This window comes from Priapulus caudatus, unplaced genomic scaffold, assembly GCF_000485595.1.
Source record: "Priapulus caudatus unplaced genomic scaffold, Priapulus_caudatus-5.0.1 Scaffold470, whole genome shotgun sequence".
Taxonomy (NCBI): Eukaryota; Metazoa; Priapulida; class Priapulimorpha; order Priapulimorphida; family Priapulidae; genus Priapulus; species Priapulus caudatus.
Genome location: NW_014577531.1, coordinates 179,519 through 199,166, shown reverse-complemented (window position 1 = coordinate 199,166; position 19,648 = coordinate 179,519). Strand labels below are relative to the sequence as shown.

The 19,648-nt window shown below is 43.2% G+C and overlaps 2 protein-coding genes across 2 annotated transcripts in view; one reads left to right on the top strand and one right to left on the bottom strand.

Annotated features, from left to right (window-relative positions):
• LOC106810762 (succinyl-CoA:3-ketoacid coenzyme A transferase 1, mitochondrial-like) overlaps nt 1-10,772 on the top strand; it is a 19,214-nt gene extending 8,442 nt beyond the window's left edge. Inside the window, 15 exon segments of the mRNA XM_014814209.1 lie at nt 2,197-2,439; nt 2,583-2,689; nt 3,085-3,253; nt 5,238-5,258; nt 5,260-5,313; nt 5,315-5,450; nt 5,733-5,779; nt 5,781-5,854; nt 6,496-6,497; nt 8,062-8,082; nt 8,085-8,134; nt 8,356-8,451; nt 9,347-9,427; nt 9,880-9,981; nt 10,315-10,772. Of these exon segments, the coding sequence (XP_014669695.1) occupies nt 2,197-2,439; nt 2,583-2,689; nt 3,085-3,253; nt 5,238-5,258; nt 5,260-5,313; nt 5,315-5,450; nt 5,733-5,779; nt 5,781-5,854; nt 6,496-6,497; nt 8,062-8,082; nt 8,085-8,134; nt 8,356-8,451; nt 9,347-9,427; nt 9,880-9,981; nt 10,315-10,356 (1,245 nt within the window). The 3' untranslated portion in view covers nt 10,357-10,772.
• An 841-nt stretch (nt 10,773-11,613) lies between these two features.
• The window catches only part of LOC106810759 (iron-sulfur cluster assembly 1 homolog, mitochondrial-like), a 10,589-nt gene continuing 2,554 nt past the window's right edge, over nt 11,614-19,648 (bottom strand). Inside the window, exons 2-4 of the mRNA XM_014814206.1 lie at nt 15,736-15,789; nt 15,399-15,504; nt 11,614-13,649 (exon numbers count right to left, since the gene is read on the bottom strand). Of these exons, the coding sequence (XP_014669692.1) occupies nt 13,501-13,649; nt 15,399-15,504; nt 15,736-15,789 (309 nt within the window). The 3' untranslated portion in view covers nt 11,614-13,500. The remainder of the gene's footprint in view (nt 13,650-15,398; nt 15,505-15,735; nt 15,790-19,648) is intronic.

Here is a 19,648-nt window from a genome sequence, read left to right as displayed (position 1 = left end):
CGGCAAAGGGAAAGCAGGACCCGGGCCTGATCAATGCCGGCAAGGAGACGGTCACCGTCGTGCCCGGGGCATCCTACTTTGGCAGCGACGACTCGTTTGCCATGATTAGAGGGTAAGTGATGCGTGCAAACGATGTCTTTGACCTGCACACCTAGAAACCTGCTGCAAGGCGCGCGCATCGTACATGCATCGGTTATACAATTTTTTAGGGGCCCGTTGTCAGAAACTATCATGAAAATTATAATATGGGTATCCTAAGTCTTTGCCGTAACTTGCGCACATGTTTGTGAGGCAAGTTATGACGTCACCGACTTAAGATGGTCGTGACATTTATGGTATGGTCGTGAAATTTATGGTGGTTTCTCACAATGGGCCCCAGGTCCATAGAATTATCGCAAAAGAAAACATTTTCATGTTTGAAAGAATTTTTCATGTTTGAACCATCGATGATATCGATGGTATGATATCGATGTAATGTTTCGTGTCATTTTTACCTGTTTATTGCTCATACATGCACGTATTCCTAGTTGTTATATAGGTGCACTCACTGCACTGAGTGAAATTTCTACGCACAGCATAATCTTATATGTTACACTTGAAGCCGTTTTTGTTTGTGTTTACAGGGGACATGTTGACTTGACGATTCTTGGAGCAATGCAGGTGTCACAGTACGGTGACCTGGCAAACTACATGATTCCTGTACGTGCGCACATAGTTAACGAGTTATTTACGCATAATCCGAGCTTAAAATGACAAATCATTTTCCATAAATCTGAGATCGAAATTTAAGTTATGTTGTCGGGATGTTAAATTAGAGCATAAAAACAAAGTATTGTTTTTATTAGATTTGTTTTGTTTTAACTGGTTTTGTTGGGGAGAAAACATGTATTTCACTGCTGACATCGACTGTTGTATTATTTCAGGGTAAAATGGTGAAAGGAATGGGTGGAGCCATGGATCTTGTGGCCAGTCACAGCGCTGGCACAAAAGTAGTCATAACGATGGAGCACACAGCCAAGGTGCGTCTCCCTGCGGGTATACCTGATCCCGCTACCCCGCGATAAACCGATCTTGCCTGAATACAGGGTTCGACACTAACCCACGTCCGACCGACCTAGTCGGGTAAATGCTTGGTCCGGTCGCATACAACCAGAGTGCTAGTAGCCCGACTGGTCGTGTTAGAATTGGTCATAAATTATATATTGCACTGAAAGGTCACCTCTGGCTAGACTGGTTCGCGGCCGCACTGTTTGTCGCAGAGCGCGTACATTGTCTAGCAGAGCGTGAGGCCGGATACCAGTCTACCCTTCGGCAAAAACAATAACGTGGCTTGCTGCCAGCCGCAGTAGACGATCGATAAACCATGCGCTCGTGCGATGCACGAATGATGCACTTGAACTCAGCCCACGCGCGATTTAAAGCGCGGGTAACAGCATCTATGAAGTCATACGATGACACACTCTTATCTAAATAAAGTTTTTCATAACAATGGTCTGGGTCTGGGCTAGTGAAAGTTAGGTCAGGGCTAGTGGTTTTCCTCAGTTACTAGCCCTTATTATATAATTATGACCAATTACGAGACAATTAAGGTTTGGCGTGTGTCGCTATGAGCAGGCTTAATGTCGGATTGAAACGTGTGCCCCTAACGCATGTGCCACACTTGCAACCCTACTCTCGTATGCCTGCACCCTGTACTCTTACCCGCGCTTCATGCGTGTCAAGGTCACGCTCCAGATTAAACCTGCGCGCTGAAACAGACACAGCATGTGTACAGTGTACAGCATTTCATGTTGGCCTGGAATATTATATGATCCCATAGCGTGCGGGGATTATAGACATAGACTAGATCAAGAGCATATTAAGCATGGGCTTAATAGGCTCTTGAGGCTCTTGACGCCATACTTAATACGCTCTTGACTAGATTATAGGATTAGGTTAGTTTACAGATGTAGAATACAGGTCAGAAGAGGGGTCACTGTTTGTGCACATCATATCGTCAGTGTCATGTGCACTACTCGAGGTGAATTTAAACAATGGGCAGAGGTTTTATTTTAATTATTGCGATTAAATTTGTAAATTAATTCGCCAGCACTATGAGCCAGTATCGTTATTTCCAGACGTGTAAGCAGATAAGGTAACGACAAGCGCAACTTTGCGATATGATTTCCGCATCGTCTTTGTTTTTCTGTGTGGCAGATCCGACGTATGATATCATCGTACGTCGGGGAGAATGCAGAGTTCGAGCGACAATACCTGTCGGGAGAACTAGAGGTGGAACTGACTCCGCAAGGGACCCTGGCCGAGCGCATCCGGGCAGGTGGCGCCGGTGTGCCAGCGTTCTACACACCCACCGGCTTCGGCACGTTGGTCCACGAAGGCGGCGCGCCCATCAAGTACGGCAAGGATGGTGCCGTGGAAATAGCCAGCAAACCACGCGAGGTAGGCAACTCGATCACATATTCTATGTGATCTTTGTCTGCGTACGTGCCGGTGTGCTCGCGTTCGTGGGGGTTAATATGAGAAAGATCTCTAAGAGTATAATGTGAAGCCTCACGCACGTGAACACCGTTCTTTGTTTACAGTCGAGAGACTTCAACGGCCGCCACTACGTCATGGAGGAAGCCATCACGGGTGACTTTGCTCTGGTGAAGGCGTGGAAGGCTGACAAGGCGGGAAACCTTATATTCAGGTATCACAGAGCTCTGACGCAGCGTGCTTTAGCACGTGCCACGATAACCATCTGGCTGTGTTAGCTAGCTGTCACCTCTCTATCACGGAAACCTTTCTATAACGGACACCTTTTGCATTTTACTTGAGTTAACTCTATATACAGGTTTAATAATTGAATTAAAAAACAAAGAAATCGGTTTACATTGGCCGACCTAGCAGCATTATCTGAGGGGTGGGCGTGGACGTCTGCTCTGATGGATGAGTGGATTAATCCTTGCTGAAATCCTCAGGTGTGGTGACCACCGTGAGCCAGTGACACTTGCAATACAATCAATGCTCTTCTACTACGGTTGTACTTTCTACGTTCTCGCAGTTGCGCACCTGATCGCGAGCGTTCGCTTCATGATTGTTTAGGAAGACGTCGCGTAACTTCAACCCGGCGATGTGTCGCGCGGCGCGCGTGACGGTGGCGGAGGTCGAGGAGGTCGTCGACGTGGATGAGATCGACCCGGAACACGTTCACGTGCCCAGCATCTACGTTCATCGCATCGTCGTCGGCAAGAGCTACGAGAAACGCATAGAGGTGCGCGCGACGACGACGACAACCACCATGACGACGACGATGAACGTGACGATGCAACGATGGTGACAGTGACAGTGACGACGACAACGATGATGACAGTGACAGTGATGACGACAACGATGCTGACAGTGACAGTGATGACGACAACGATGGTGACAGTGACAGTGACGACGACAACGATGATGACAGTGACAGTGACGACGACAACGATGGTGACAGTGACAGTGACGACGACAACGATGATGACAGTGACAGTGACGACGACAACGATGGTGACAGTGACAGTGACGACGACAACGATGATGACAGTGACAGTGACGACGACAACGATGGTGACAGTGACAGTGACGACGACATAGATGATGACAGTGATAACGACAACGGTGATGACAGTGACAGTGACAACGACAACGGTGATGACAGTGACAGTGATGACGACAACGATGATGACAGTTACAGTGATGACGACAACGATGATGACAGTGACAGTGATCGACGACAACGATGATGTCAGTGATGAATGACAATGATCGGTGACAGTGACAGTGGATTGACGACATCATGAATGACAGTGACAGTGACGACGACAACAAATGATGACAGTGACAGTGACGACGACAAACGATGATGACAGTGAGACGACATGACAGTGACAGACGAAAAAGATGATTGTCAGTGGATGACCGAAAAACAAGTGATGACAGTGCGTGAGCGACAACGATGATGTCAGTGACAGTGGACGACGACGAACGATGATACTTAGTGACGACGACAACGATGATGTCAGTGACATGTGACTGACGACAACGATGAATGTCAGTGACAGTGACGACGACAACGAATGGAAAAAAAAAAATGACAGTGACAGTGACGACGACAACGCATGTGACAGTGACAGTGATGACGACAACGTGATGACAGTGACAGTGACAGTGATGACGATCAACGATGATTCAGTGTACAGTGATGACGCACATAGATGATGACAGTGACAGTGGATGACGACAAGATGCTGACAGTGACAGTGACGACGACAACGATGATGACAGTGACAGTGACGACGACAACGATGATGTCAGTGATGATGACAATGATGGTGACAGTGACAGTGATGACGACAACTAATGACTAGTGACATGACGACGACAACCATGATGACAGTGGACCAGTGACGACGACAACGGATGATGACAGTGATGACGCAGTGACAGTGACGACGAACAACGGATGATGTCAGTGATGACGAAAATAGGTGATAGACGTCGACAGTGATGACGACAAACGATGATGAACGTGACGTGACGACGAACATGTCGATGATGACATTGACGACGAACTAAGACGATGATGACAGTGACAGTGACGACGGACAACGATGATGTCAGTGACAGTGACGACGACGCCGGCCACGTACGATGATGACATGATGACGAACAACGATGATGTCGAGTGACCAGTGACGACGACAACGATGATGACAGTGAAGTGACGGAACGACGACAAACGTGCTGACAGTGATGAGCAGACAACAGATGATGTCAGTGACAGTCGACGCCACGACAACGTGAGTGACGAGTGATGACGCGACAACGGTGATTGAAGTGACACGTGACCCCGACGACAACCGCGATGATGGACAGGTGACAGTGACAATGACGACAACAAGGAGAACAGTGACAGTGACACACGATGGTGACAGTGACAGTGACGACGACAACGATGATGAAAGTGACAGTGATGACGACAACCCGATTGCTGCTGCTATACGCTACTATACTGCTATGTATTGCTGCGCTATTCGCTGCTGCGCTATTGCTGGCTGCATTGCTGCTGCTATGTTGCTGCATAATGCTGGTGCTATTGCTGCTTGCTATTGCTGCTGGCATATTAGCTGCTGGCTTCTTGCTGCTCTATTGCTGCTGCTATTGCTGCTGCTATTGCTGCTGCTATTGCTCATGTCTATCTCTCTCTCCGGCACGTACAGAGGCTGACCCTAGCGAAGGAGGAAGGTAAGGAGCACACCGTCGACGCCGGCACAGCTGATGCGCGAGCGGATCATCCCGGCGAGCCGCGTGCGAGTTCGCCGACGACATGTACGCCAACCTCGGCATCGGCATGCCGATGCTGGCCAGCAACCACGTGCCGGAAGGCATGGTGCTGCATCTGCAGAGTGAGAACGGAGTGCTGGGACTGGTGAGTAACTTGCGCGGCGCCGCGATCAACGGGGAGTGCCTGCCGCTCCGCTTGCTGCTCGGTTGTTCTTCCGATCGTAAGCCGACTTAAACGGCTCACTTCTCGTGTTAACGGCAATTAGTACTTGATTACAGCTTCTAAAAGTTCTGGTAGCGTGTGTCACTCACCCTCGGGCTCTCGCAGGGCGCAGCAGCGGCCGCAACCACGCGTGAGAGATTCGGCGATGGAAGAATCGCTCCCGGCATGCACGCGCAACGTGTCAGCGGTGTCCTCTCTCTCGTTGTAGGGACCGTCCCGGCAAAGGGAAAGCAGGACCCGGACCTGATCAACGCCCGGCAAGGAGACGGTCACCGTCGTGCCCGGGGCATCCTACTTTGGCAGCGACGACTCGTTTGCCATGATTAGAGGGTTAAGTGATGCGTGCATAACGATGTCTTTGACTGCAGCACCTAGAAACTCTGCTGCAAGGCGCGCGCAATCAGTACATGCATCGGTTATACACTTTTTAGGGCCCGTTCAGGAGTGAAACACACTGATAATTGGAGCTACTGGTCGCAGGCAGGACAGTGCTCTGAGGAAGCACTGGTCGTCAGTAAGGCACTGGTCTAGATTTCTGGTCTAGCAAAGTTAATGACTCGGATGTGGGGACGTTTTATAACGGTGGGGATGGTGCAATTTGTGATGTGCATTCTAAAAGGTATTCTTAAACATGTATTATTATTTACACGTTTTTGATACAGACTGATGCGTAGTAAATCGAACAAGTCCGCAAGTCGATTTGAAAGATCAGCGTCTCCTGAAGACCGGCCATTATTTTTATTATCATCAAATATTATCAAAAATATTTTTTACGCGACGGGCTGATTCAGTGATTGGTCGGATGCCCAAAGTATTATCGAATTAGCAGAGGGTTAACCAGCAGACCTAGAAAACGAAACAACAAACATGGAGAGTTTTGTGTACTTCGCATGGACGTTAGCTTCGGGAATTTGACATTTTGAGTCATATATTATGATTAATTTAAACATTACATTCATTAGAAAATGTAGAGGTTAGTATACAAAAAAAAAGAAAATAACAAAATAATAAGTTTGGTATATTTTTTTATTTCCTGTAGCGGCGAGCGCTAAAAATTACCTTTTTTTACGGAGCTATTTTAGGCTTACTTTTCGAGCATGATTTTGTTAAAAGATGTTCATAATTTGGATGGCACTCACTGACTGCTAATATTATTCATCAGCATTCAGCACTCCTGCACTCAGTATTAACCCAACCAGGCGTGGTGACTAACGTCAATAGTACTAACGCCTAGCAATACCGTTCTTGAGCTACACCAGTATGAACTATCATGTTAAGAAATCGTCAACAACTTAAGCATTCGATCACATTTTTTTATCTCATTCACTCGACTAAGAAACCAATCTCACATTCTTATTCAATTTCATTCACACAGACAGATATGCAGCTACACAGTCTACACATAGTCAGTTGTAACTAGACAAATACAGGCAATCAAGAATTATAATCAGTAATGATGTATGGTATATTTTCAAAGTTTCCTTTTTTTTACTTCATTTCCTTCATCTTTCAACTTTCTTTTTACATCGACTAGCAAGTCAGACTTCAGAGCGTGTTTTTAGTTACTTTGAGTATGTTAAAAAACTTGTACTGGAAATCTCTAGGAAATGCCGGGAGCTCTGGGCAAGGTTTACTTTCGTTTTTCTCCTCCCCAGTCCAGGGTACCCCATGCATAGACAATGCTGCCGCACATCCGCAAGTCACAAGTGCCTAGAATCTAGAATATATTCTAGAAATTGCTTTCTAGATATCTAACTGATAAAATAGGTCCCTCTTCTACGTAAGAAAAAGTGACGAAATTCAGTTAACAGGCTTTGGATTACGTATACGTGCGTGCCAGTGATGCAACTGGTCGTGCCCTCCACTCCCCACGATAACCCCTGCGATATAAAACTTATTGTTATGTGGGCTATAAAAACTCTGGGCTGCCGCGATGTAGCAATCGATTTTCTTAGACTGTCGCGAGTTTTTATACGTGTGGCGAATCATGCGTTGGCTGCGTTGAGTGTGCGGCGATTATCTAGTCGCCCCGCCGGACCAGCTGACACGAGCAAGCAGTCGCCCGGTCAATTTTGCTAATCGGGCCAACTTGGCGACATGGCGACCGCTTAGTTTCTCACGGCTGCGTATGTCAGAAACTATCATGAAAATTATTGGGTTATCGTAAGTCTTGCCGTAACTGTGCGCACATGTTTGTGAGGCAAGTATGACGTCACAGACTTAAGATGGTCGTGACATTTATGGTATGGTCGTGAAATTTACTGATGGTTTTCCACAATGGCCCCAGGTCCATAGAATTATCGCAAAAGAAAACATATGGGGATGCGCGGTAGAAAATGCTTGGTTTTTGAATGTTTCATGTTTGAACCAGGTATGATATCGATGTAATGTTTCGTGTGATTTTTTAGCCTGTTTATTGCTCATACATGCACGTATTCCTAGTTGTTATATAGGTGCACTCACTGCACCGAGTGAAATTCTTACGCACAGCATAATCTTATATGTTAAACTTGAGCGGTTTTTGTTTGTGTTTACAGGACATGTTGACTTGACGATTCTTGAGCAATGCAGGTGTCACAGTACGGTGACCTGGCAAACTACATGATTCCTGTACGTGCGCACATAGTTAACGAGTTATTGACGCATAATCCGAGCTTAAAATGACAATTCATTTTCCATAAATCTAAGATCGAAATTTAAGTTATGTTGTCGGATGTTGAAGTTAGAGCATAAAACAAAGTATTGTTTATTTAGATTTGTTTTGTTTAACTGGTTTTTGTTGGTGAGAAAACATGTATTCACTGTTGACATCGACTGTTATATTATTTCAGGGTAAAATGGTGAAAGGAATGGGTGGAGCCATGGATCTTGTGGCCAGTCACAGCGCTGGCACAAAAGTAGTCATATACGATGGAGCACCCAGCCAGGTGCGTCTCCCTGCGGGTATACCTGATCCCGCTACCCGCGCGATAACCGATCTCGTCCGGAATACCAGGGTTCGACGATAACCCACGTCCAACCAACCTAGTCGGGTAAATGCTTGTCCGGTCGCATACAACCAGAGTGCTAGTAGCATGACTGGTCGTGTTAGAATTGGTCATAAATTATTATTGCACTCTGAAAGGTCACCTCTGGCTAGACTGGTTCGCGGCCGCACTGTTTGTCGCAGAGCGCGTACATTGTCTAGCAGAGCGTGAGGCCGGATACCAGTCTACCGCTTCGGCAAAAACAATAACGTGGTTGCTGCCAGCCGCAGTAGACGATCGATAAACCATGCGCTCGGTGCGATGCACGAATGATGCACTTGAACTCAGCCACGCGCGATTTAAAGCGCGGGTACAGCCATCTATGAAGTCATACGATGACACACTCTTATTAAATAAAGTTTTTCATAACAATATGGTCTGGGTCTGGCTAGTGAAAGTTAGGTCAGGGCTAGTGGTTTTCCTCAGTTACTAGCCCACTAGCCCGATGGTCTAGTGAAATAAAAAGTTAATGTTGAACCCTGCCGAATACCAAATCAGTAAATTTTAAACGATATTGTAGCTGTTAATGCCCCATCGTATTCATCTCTGTTCTATTCTGTTTTATTTCTTTAGAGAGCACTGTGATGTGTGTACTTTGTTTGGTTCATCTCTGTTCTATTCCTGTTTTATTCCTTTAGAGTGATTATTGTGATGTGTGTACTTTGTTTGGTTCATCTCTGTTCTATTCCTGTTTTATTCCTTTAGAGAGTGATTTTTGTGATGTGTGTACTTTGTTTGGTTCATCTCTGTTCTATTCCTGTTTCATTCCTTTAGAGAGTGATGTGTGTACTTTCAGGGAGGAGGGCACAAGATACTGCCTAACTGCACATTGCCATTAACGGGAAAGAACTGCGTGGATTTGATAATCACAGAAAAGGTAACAGTAGTCAGTAACTTTGCTTTAAACAAAACATTTTTAGGGCATTTTACCTGAAGACACCAACTAGTACATTGACGTCACAGTATTTTCTAAAATGGACAATGCTGTCTATGAACACAATTGACACTGTATTCTTACCAAACAAATACCCTTCAACTTTTAGTAAAACGAATACTTAGTATCAGTCTACTAGTACTAGATAGGCAGTGATAAGCTAGTGTATGGTTGGAAAACTATAACTGTGTTATGAATTTACCCTGTAATACTTATTTTACTTATAAGTAGTAATATAGTATATACTATAATTGATTTATCAAATAGCAGCTGTTTCTCTGACTCAGCTATGCAGTATGAAAGCTTGCATCAATCTAAGTCCTGCTGCTCTGCATGTCATTTGGACGCATTTAATTGCTTACCTTAATTCAACGTGTGGTCGCCGTTTATTTCAGTGTGTGTTCAAGGTGGACGCTGAGGAAGGCCTTACAGTAGTGGAGATAGCAGACGGTGTCACAGTCGAAGACATTGTCAACGACACTGGCTGTCAGTTCAAGGTACACGTCGCACACGTCGCACCACTTTTACACGGTTAACACGTACAAAATGTTCTCGTCACCGGGTAATGCAATCGACGTATGCATCCAAGGGAGATCGCCATGCATCCTCTACGATATCGTTGCTAGGGGCGCCAAGCTTACCCGGTTCGCACATGTCGTCTTGAATACCAAAAAGTCTTATTTCTTAAGTTTACAGCCCTTCATGGCAATGTCTTATCCCAAGAGTTATTGACTGTCAATCATGCTAGGCAGATATGGTTTAAATGTAGTAAATTGCATTGCTGTCATATCAATTGTTAGACTTATGTCAGTTGTACTTAATGCTTACAGGTCTCCCCTGATCTGAAACCCATGAAACAAGTGGAGATATAAAGCACGTGCTGCCATCTGGTGACCTGGCATTAATGCTCAAGGATTGCGAGTGAATCTCTAGGATCAAAGTTGAACAGTGCACATCTGAATATGAATATGAATATGAATGTGTGCATTCTCTGTGTGAAAGTAGGATGCCGACCCCAGCAACTACAGATATACCTGCCAAATACAGCGGGAAATTGTTGGAACGCTGTAGGGAATAGAATGTTAGCGTTGCATGTATCACCTGAGGCGAGGAGATTCGAGCTATTATTTCCTACTATTGCACGACAAGAGATGTTTGTTAGGCCATAATAAAAATATTGTTTGTTTGCCCTCACCCGACCGACCCGCCAAAAAGGGGCCGACTCAAACATTTTTATTGATCTTTCCCATTCTTTTTTTTTTACAAATTGTATCACTGCACATTATATAAAACTGTAGGCAATACAGTAAATGTACCAAGCAAAACAAACATGCAACATAAAAGGTATCTCCACACAAGCATACCCGAGCATGTAGACCCCATGCTGAATTTGTAAAAAGACCCCCTCAAAAAAAAGTCTAAAGCCTACCTACCTACCCAAACTTTTCAGCCTGGGTCGGGTGAGGGCAAACAAATTTTTTTTGTAATTGTGGCCTTATTTGTGTCAGTGATCAACGCGCAACCGAAATTAAAGTATGTCTACTAGTCGTCTGTTGCATACCAAACGTGACCGAGTCAGTCGACGCAAACTGACAAAAACATGCAAGATATCTATAGATATCTAAAAGAGCATGGAGTGTGCCAATCGTTACACATTGACCTGATGTAGGTATCAGTCAGTTAGAATTACGATGTATAGTTCGGTATATAATAAGGCAGGAAGTTGGGAGTAGGAGATGGTAGTGGCATCATGGTAATATCACGTACGTAGTTAGTTGATATGAAATTGAGGTGTTACAAGATCGCCTGGCCTTCCAAATAAATAAATAAATATATAAATGTAGCGTTTTACCACACACTGTGCATTGGCGGAATGCCTGTAGGGTATTATTTCGATGTTGGCACAGCTCCACAAGTGCGTGAATGCAGAATGTGAAGTCAGACTATAGTTATTATACACACCTGGTCTTCAGAAAGATTTGTTTTTCTACACTGTGACATGGCCTCGCCAAAATCTAAACAATATCGGCTGGGTGCCCCAGATGTGCACGTGTGCGGTTAAACAAGCGACCTCAGGAGAGTCATAATGGTGTACGATGGTGTAAATTAAACGATAAGAAATCATGATATTGGGGTACAAGCTGGCAAAGTGTCAAGTTGATACTATTATATTGGATGTACTCGACATTTTTGCAGTGTCATTCAATAGAATATTCGTGATAATTGTCTTACTTTTGCAACACCTAATAATATATCAGTATTTGTGAATTTAACGATTTGCACTTCCTCGCATTTTGTTGTACGTGATACATGAAAATAACTGCGGCACAGACCATATTTCCATTTTAGTAAACATTTATTATTAAATTCATTCATCGACCCATAAAACATCTGCTGCAGTTATTTACACGAGTCTCGAGCAGGTAACAAGAGTCTAGCATTGCTAAGTACTATACAAAATTCCCGTAACGACGCACACAAATGCAAACATTTAAATATGGAAGAGTCACTCTTCTTCCCTCGCTGGACTCCGACGCAGTTTACTTACTACCCCCAGATTAGAGCAGCTTATTGCAGCTGTCACGACAGAGCATACCTAGTAATAGCTTGTCACCCAGAAACATCGCTGAGCAATAGACGAGTGATTAAAGATGAAGCAATCAGACAAACTCCACCCCACGATTTCAGGGCTCGACCAAAACCTATAGATACTTACTCTCACATTATGTCACCAGCTGAATTTACACTAGTCGTTCTAAAACACAATAATCGATGAACATAATGAAAAGCTAATCACGGCCTTGTAACGAAGTTAATAATTGTCAGAAGCACAAGTACGAGCATGAAAATAACCCTAGTCTTGAATACTGCATGTTACAACTATCACCACATGGATGCAGATAGATACGTTGAAAAATCAAAGTGAAAATTAGACATTACAGATTTTATAATATGTTAAAAAATAGCTGATCTCTAGAAAAATCATGTTCACTCGGATGTTGTTCGACAACAAACTATCTACAGAATGGCTATCTACATACGGGATAATAGCTTCAGTAACTGTACATCACTTTTCTGATGTTATATAGAGCAATTTTTACAAACCTACATATGCACATACAAGCCATACCAGGATCACACACTGAACCACGGTGTACATGTACAAATATGTCTGGCAGAAAAAACCTGCACACATTATAATACATGATCGTATAGAATTATAACGTTAACAGCATTTATCAGCATGCACACCTTTCTGTCTCTCCATCCTCGCAACATCTAGGGGGCAGTTAAACGCGGTTAAACCTGAGAAACACATGGCAACCCTTATAGATATGTCTATTGCAAGTAACATGTGCCTAAAAATCCACAAGGTACCGTAGGCTGGAATTATTTTGGACACACCAAACGTATATTAAAACAGCAATGGTGGACAGAGATTTGAGATATAAAAGAAGTTATATTTACATATATATATTTATATTTTTATATTTATATTGAAGTTAGTCCTTATTAATGGAAATAAAAAGCAGCAATTAAATTGTCATGTAACCAGACAAGAATAACCAACAACCTTTGTAGTTTCAAATGTGGATTCTAAACACTTTACCAGATTTCTGCAGAAAATGATGCAGAAAAAAGTTTGGAGATGTCAAAAAAAAACGTTTCATAGAGGGGAATTACGGCTGGGATACCCACAACAGATGTACTTTTAAGGATGGCACAACAACACACCTACAATCTATCAAAATACCTCATGTCCCAGCTGAGGCACAACAATGATCGAATGAATGGAGTAAGGGTGGAAAATTACTTCAAAACAATGAAACATTACCTATATTTCCTAGCTTAGCGCCCCATAAGGACATAGCTGATTAAATAAACAACGGCTTTGTGGCTGCACTATGACCAGATTCCTGTATTCCAAGGTTTATATAGCAGAATAAATATAAATGCCCTTCTGACCACTAGGGAAATTAAAGACACTCCAACACTACATAAAACTACTGCTACTTCTACAAATTAAAACTTTCTCCACAACCACACGTGCCTTTGATATTTGGGTTGTTAAATATGAATTCAGTAGCTAACTTGGTTTCATGAAAGTCCATTTCTGTTCCGAGTAGAGAGAGTTGAGCCTTCTTGTCAATCAGTACGGTTACACCTGTTTCGAGAAAATACGTATAAACGACTATTAAACGTTCTTGGGAGCGAATATATGGATAAAAATATAACGGAAGTACTTTTTCCTTTTCCTTGCATTCCTGAATAGCACTCTACTAAATTAATTTTACGCTTACCATGAAATAATGTACCCAATGAAATTATAGTTCAAACTAGTAAACAAATTAAGTTACAGACCTGATCGATATCGATATCAATACAGACATCAATATCAAATCAAAGTGACATTGATATGCCTTAAATCTATAAATCACGGTCTCAACACCTCCTAATTAGTGTGAAATAAAATCCTGAATATATCCCACAGGTCCACAATCTCGTACCTAACACGTTCAATGCTGCCGGTGTTAACAATGCACCTACCGCCCTGCACTGGGATTTTCGTGTTTTTACCGCATATTCACTTTGATTTACCACATTTCCTTTGCAGAAAAGCTAACCAAACTGACACATTTACTCTGCATGAGTGTTATCTCACCCGTACACATTCAAATAATATGAAAATCGTTCCCCTTCATAATAATATATTGATATGAAAACATGGAAAAAAACGGACATTTAGTGCATTTTCGTCTCAAATGACACCGCACCGGTGGATTTTCGCGAGTTTGTTATGATATCATTCAACAGTATACTATTTTTTCCCGGAAAGAACTGTGACAACGTTTACACATGTGTGGGGTATGAATCTTGTTTTGTTTTTCTACATGCAAAAATACCTCGAAATTTTATATACTACACAGTTATTATATTATATACCGTTAGGAAAACGGTAAACAAACCTTGTTTCGATCTACACCTTCTAGTTTTCCTTCTAGTTTTACGAATTTACCTTGAGTCTCAAAACTCATAATTTCATGTTCGAATCAATGATAGAGCATTATATTCTTTAGTTCATGTATGACTGGGGTAATATAGACTGTTCCTGTTTAATTTCTAGGTAGGTAGTGCCTGCCATCTGTTGGAAATCAAAGTAACAAAAACCAATAATCTTTCAACGAGCTGACTCGTGGATCCACGGGGGTGCGTTTTGATTGTTCCCACGAGCTGACTCGTGGATCCGCGGGGGTGCGTGTTAAGAAGCCCTTGTATTGAGCCAGATGTGTTATGGAATTTTCCAGATTTCTGAACGGTAGCACAGTACATATATCGTATATTATGGTAAAACCCCATCGGAGCCTGTAGCAGCACCCCGTAATGACTCATTAATATTTCTCCAGTGAACCTTGTGAGCATTCACACAATCTTCGCCATCTGAGAAAACCACGGGGCTCAAAAAAAGCCCCGTCATTTACTTGACAGGGCTGATTTTCTCTCTAGAAGAGGGGCTGATTTTTGTGTTTCTCGATTCGACTTTCGTTTTCAATTCTCGGAATCTCGAAATTTGACAGGGGGCCCGGAAAAAAAGCCCTGTGTACACCGGAGACAGGGCACAGGGGCTATTTACGGGGTTTGGGCCGATCGGCCCCGTGAAAAGCCGAATAAATAAATAACAGTACTAGTTTATTTGTACAGTAATAATTTAGTAAATGATATAGTGGGATCAAAATATGCCATAAATACTCTAGTATATGGTGTGCATCGTGAAATTTGGCAGTTTTGTGAGATATTCTGTGCCACTCGGGTCATGTGGCGTGCAGGACTGACTCGCCGTGAATAAAACATTACATTTTAAAAGCTTTTTGAATTTCTAAACTGCAAATAGAGTAATGTGGAACTGTACACATACCATCTTGCTCCACGACTTCATCAAATTTGCCTTTTTCTTTCACATAATCCAACGTGTAAGTAAGACCATTGCAACCTCGCGTTCTGACGCCTACTCTTAACGCAATCTGGAAAATATATATAACAGGTGATACATCCAATGGATGTTCCAACACTTTCTAAAGTTTTCATTTAATTGTAACTGCTAATGTATACATTCTTTACAATTAGCCAATTGAACAGATGTAGTTATGTTATTTTGTGGGAAGATAAAAAGTGAAAACAAAGAAGAAACGATTTTGTAGTGAGGAAAACAATTGTAATTTTAATAAGGTAAACAAATTTATTCTTGAACTTACAACATCTGGTTCATCCTTCAGCAGTGATTTGATTCGTGTGACAGCAGCAGGGGTCTGCATGTAAAACAAGTTCCCATATGATGATAAAGCATGACCAATTCACATTATTATCATATAGGCATATTATAAGAAGTTAGGGCGCATTAAAACGACCGCTATGTAAATAAGGCTGAGAGGGTCAATGTCCCCCGGGGTACTGCCAGAGCGTACCCTGGTACTCATCTTTAATATCCCGACGATCCGTCCCTCGCTCTACCTTCCAGTAACATTTGCCGGACACCAGAGCGAGTACGCGCGTTTGGCGGAGTCTAGGGAGATCGCTCTACGCCTACTCCTACGATTCCTGAAATCATATCAATAGTGACCAGGTACGTTCCGGTATACCGGACCGTACCCAGGGACGTTTCCGGCAGACCTGGGGACATTAGACCCATGTCAGCTATGATGCGTGAAATCATGCTGCTTGCACACCCCACTTTTTGATAGTGTCTTTCGACAACTGGCCCAATGCACATAATTTACTAAGAACAAATTTACTAACGTTTCACTCAACTCGCCCTCCTACCAATTCTAAACTAATATACACCAGCTTGTATATTATGTACGGTAATTTCTTGTGAACTGCGGTGTAAGTAAACCGATTTTTGAATTGAATTGAATGAAATTTTTTTGCTTGAGAACGAGGACTCCAGATTATGCGAAGTTCACCCTTGATTGCCCAGTGATTGGCTTATGCTGGTAACACACGTAGCCCGTTCGTATGACTACTTCGTAGCGATCCAGAGCCACCGGCTAAACCAGTCGCTGTGTAAATGTAATCTAGCATCCTAGTCCAACTCTACAGCCACTGAAAGGGGTTCTAAATTCAGTAATCAGCGGATTCACTTTTACGCTTGCGTAGGGCCCTATTTTCTGTTGCCGCATTCGGTTGACCCAGGTGAGTCCTATGTTTCGTTAGCAGTAAGATACCATTAGAAGTTAATCCTAGTCACCACAACCACATAAGTATTCACTGATAAAATAGTAACAGTAATAAACTACTCGGCGCAACAAGACATGTTATCCCTTCGTGTATTAAGAGCCTTTTCGTTGACTTTTACCAGGCCCCAGAACAGAATCCGCACCGAAAACCGAAACTCTCCGACCTAGACCGCCATCAAACGTTGATCTTGTCATGGTCTCTTAAATGAACTGTTGAGACGTAAAAAAAAAATTATTTTTATTGATAACTCATATCTCTATGTCCAATAGAAAAACTATACAGCTAGCACCTATTTTTAAATAAAAAATTTACAAATATTTTACTAGTTACTTTTACTGAGTGGTTTGTGTAAGCTAATAAATAATGTCACGGAGTACCTGTGCAAGTGCTCTGTGCACGCCGTTTGGAGTGGATAAATATTCGGGGGATGTTAAGCGACATGCGCAACAATGCGCAGAGAGCACTAGACCTATTTACAGAGTTTATCAAGTAAGTTTACGTTTTATCGTTTCGCTAACACCCGCATCCTTTCTGCTATTTATGTTATTCGCATTAGTAGTCCTGATTAATTGCGCATACGATTTACTTTAAGTTCTCGTTGCGTAAAAGGCAATGCGGTGGAGGAACTCGAGATTTCAAGGTTGGCAAGTCGACTAATTGTCGTGCAATGTCTATCTAAAGAACTCTAGAGTCGTAAGACCTAAGTACACATATACAGGCTCTCTGACCGTCTGCTTTCATAATAAACATGATGGTTAATAATACAACTTGTCAGTACGTCTATTGACTGGACAGTACAGCAAGTACTTAATGTGTATATTGACCCCCTAATAACTCATACTCAACAACGTTCAATAGGCTAACACCATATGCAACAAGTCATAGCCGCTAGCCATTAGTGCATGCAGCAAACAATATACAAAACACCGTGTTAGAGTAAATAACACTCAACCTACTGTTCCATTTGTGCTGCACCAAAAGGTGCGGGCTTGTTTGCATAGGTGTATTGAACGTGTTGAAGCGTGGAAGTTACTAGTCAAATCCCAACATGAAGCCTATGTCTGGTTCTGAATAAGTATGTAATAGGCTACTCGACTAATTGTCGATTATTAACCATCATTTTAATTAGTGAAAAGCGTCCAAGCCGCTGACTAAGTACGACGAATAATTCGGTCCCATATTTCACTTTTTAGCTTCCTCTACATATCGCGATCAGATGCAGCTTGTGAGAATCGGGATAGATGTCCCGTGCCGCCCCGTTGTCCGAGCCGTGCGTCCGTCCGCGTGCCGTGCGTCCGTGCCCGTCAACAGTGGAAGCATGCTCAAATTTCTTACACCAGTGCTCGACGTATACCGGTCACGATATTCGCGATGTGCGGGTAATCCGAAAACGCAGTCTTGGACTGTCTCGAAGCTGGGGTCTAAAGGTCCAAGGTCAACATTTTCTCTTCATATCTCTCTCTTAATCTATCTGCTGAGTGTAAAAGAGGGGAACATTCACGATCCCTTAACTTAAGGTATGAGGGGATGACACTGTCAGATTCGGCATTTTGTCTCCAATATGCTAACACGGCTCGACCTAGGGCCCCTTTTCCTGCCTGATCGTCGGCCTGTTGCATCAGGTAGGATTAAACCTCACGTGCCGAAATTGGAGGTCACCAGTCAATGTTCAGTGGGCACAGGCAGATCTTAGACATTTTCTGAGGACATGGTCTGACTGAGCGAGGTGTAAAAACTTTTTGTTTCAGCGGGTGGACCTAGCATTTTTATGCTTTTATGAAAGGACCACATGAAAGTCCCTTCTGCTGACATCACAGAGTATGGTCGGATAACCTTTGACCTCAATGAGGAGGCTTAAACCCTTGATTTGTTTATGACTGTTCTTGTTCACGAAAGAATTTGACTGGCGGGTTTGCTAAGTAGACGATCTATACATGCCACCATTGGATGTATGAGGCTATACAACTGTCACAGTGAACTTTCAAAAGCTAAAATTTGTGTTAAGAAGGTGTATGTTCCTTTAAGATCGTATAATTTCTATGTCATTCTGTATCTGTCAGTAGTTACATGTAACGTATGCCACTGCTCAGTAGGCTGCTGCCATCAGTCGCCAAGTTTGTGGGCAGGTTTGCCTAGCCTTTAAATGGTTACAGGTTGCAGCTCTCTATTGCAATTCTGCAGCCTGTAGGCTGTCGTAGTAAAGTGGATGATGCTTACGCTATTCTGTCTTGCAAATAGTTGTTGCACTACGTATGATGGGAGCTTCCATCGTTTAATCTGAAGGACAGGCTAATTACTTCTCGTTAAACACGCTACGCGCCATCTCAATGGCAACTTTATAACAGACCCTGAACGAACTTCTGCTTGAGAGAGGTTCGCTGATCACTCATCGCCTGTGCATTCCCTGTTTCGGTCGCGTGTATGTGACACACATTTGGGACCACAGGGTTACTAGAATCTCCACCACGCCACCACGTAGAGTCACCCGCAGTAGAACGAATTAGTGAGGCTTGCTCCGCGGCCAACTTGATGCTTAATATTTTGGTGTAGTGAGTTTATGGCGCGTATGAAGATCGAAGACGGGATATCTTGCATTCCCGCGCCGGTGAGATCGCATTGGAAGCATGCGCTGCTAATGCGCCCGAGGCCGCTAATTCGGTGCGGAAAAAAAACCCTATGTAAGCCGTCCTTGCCTACATGGCTTTACTTGCTACTACTGATGAAGTAATACACTTCACCTTCAATCGGTTATTAACTTCTTATAATAGATTGGTTTTTCAAGAACCCCCGCTCCATTGTAACGTTTAGATTAGTCAATTACGTTGAGCTCGCCAGGTATATCGTCAAATTTACAAACAATCCGAATACCAAATCACAAGCAGATCTCTAGGCCTCCTGCAGCGCCAAAGATACATAAGCGATAGAAAATTA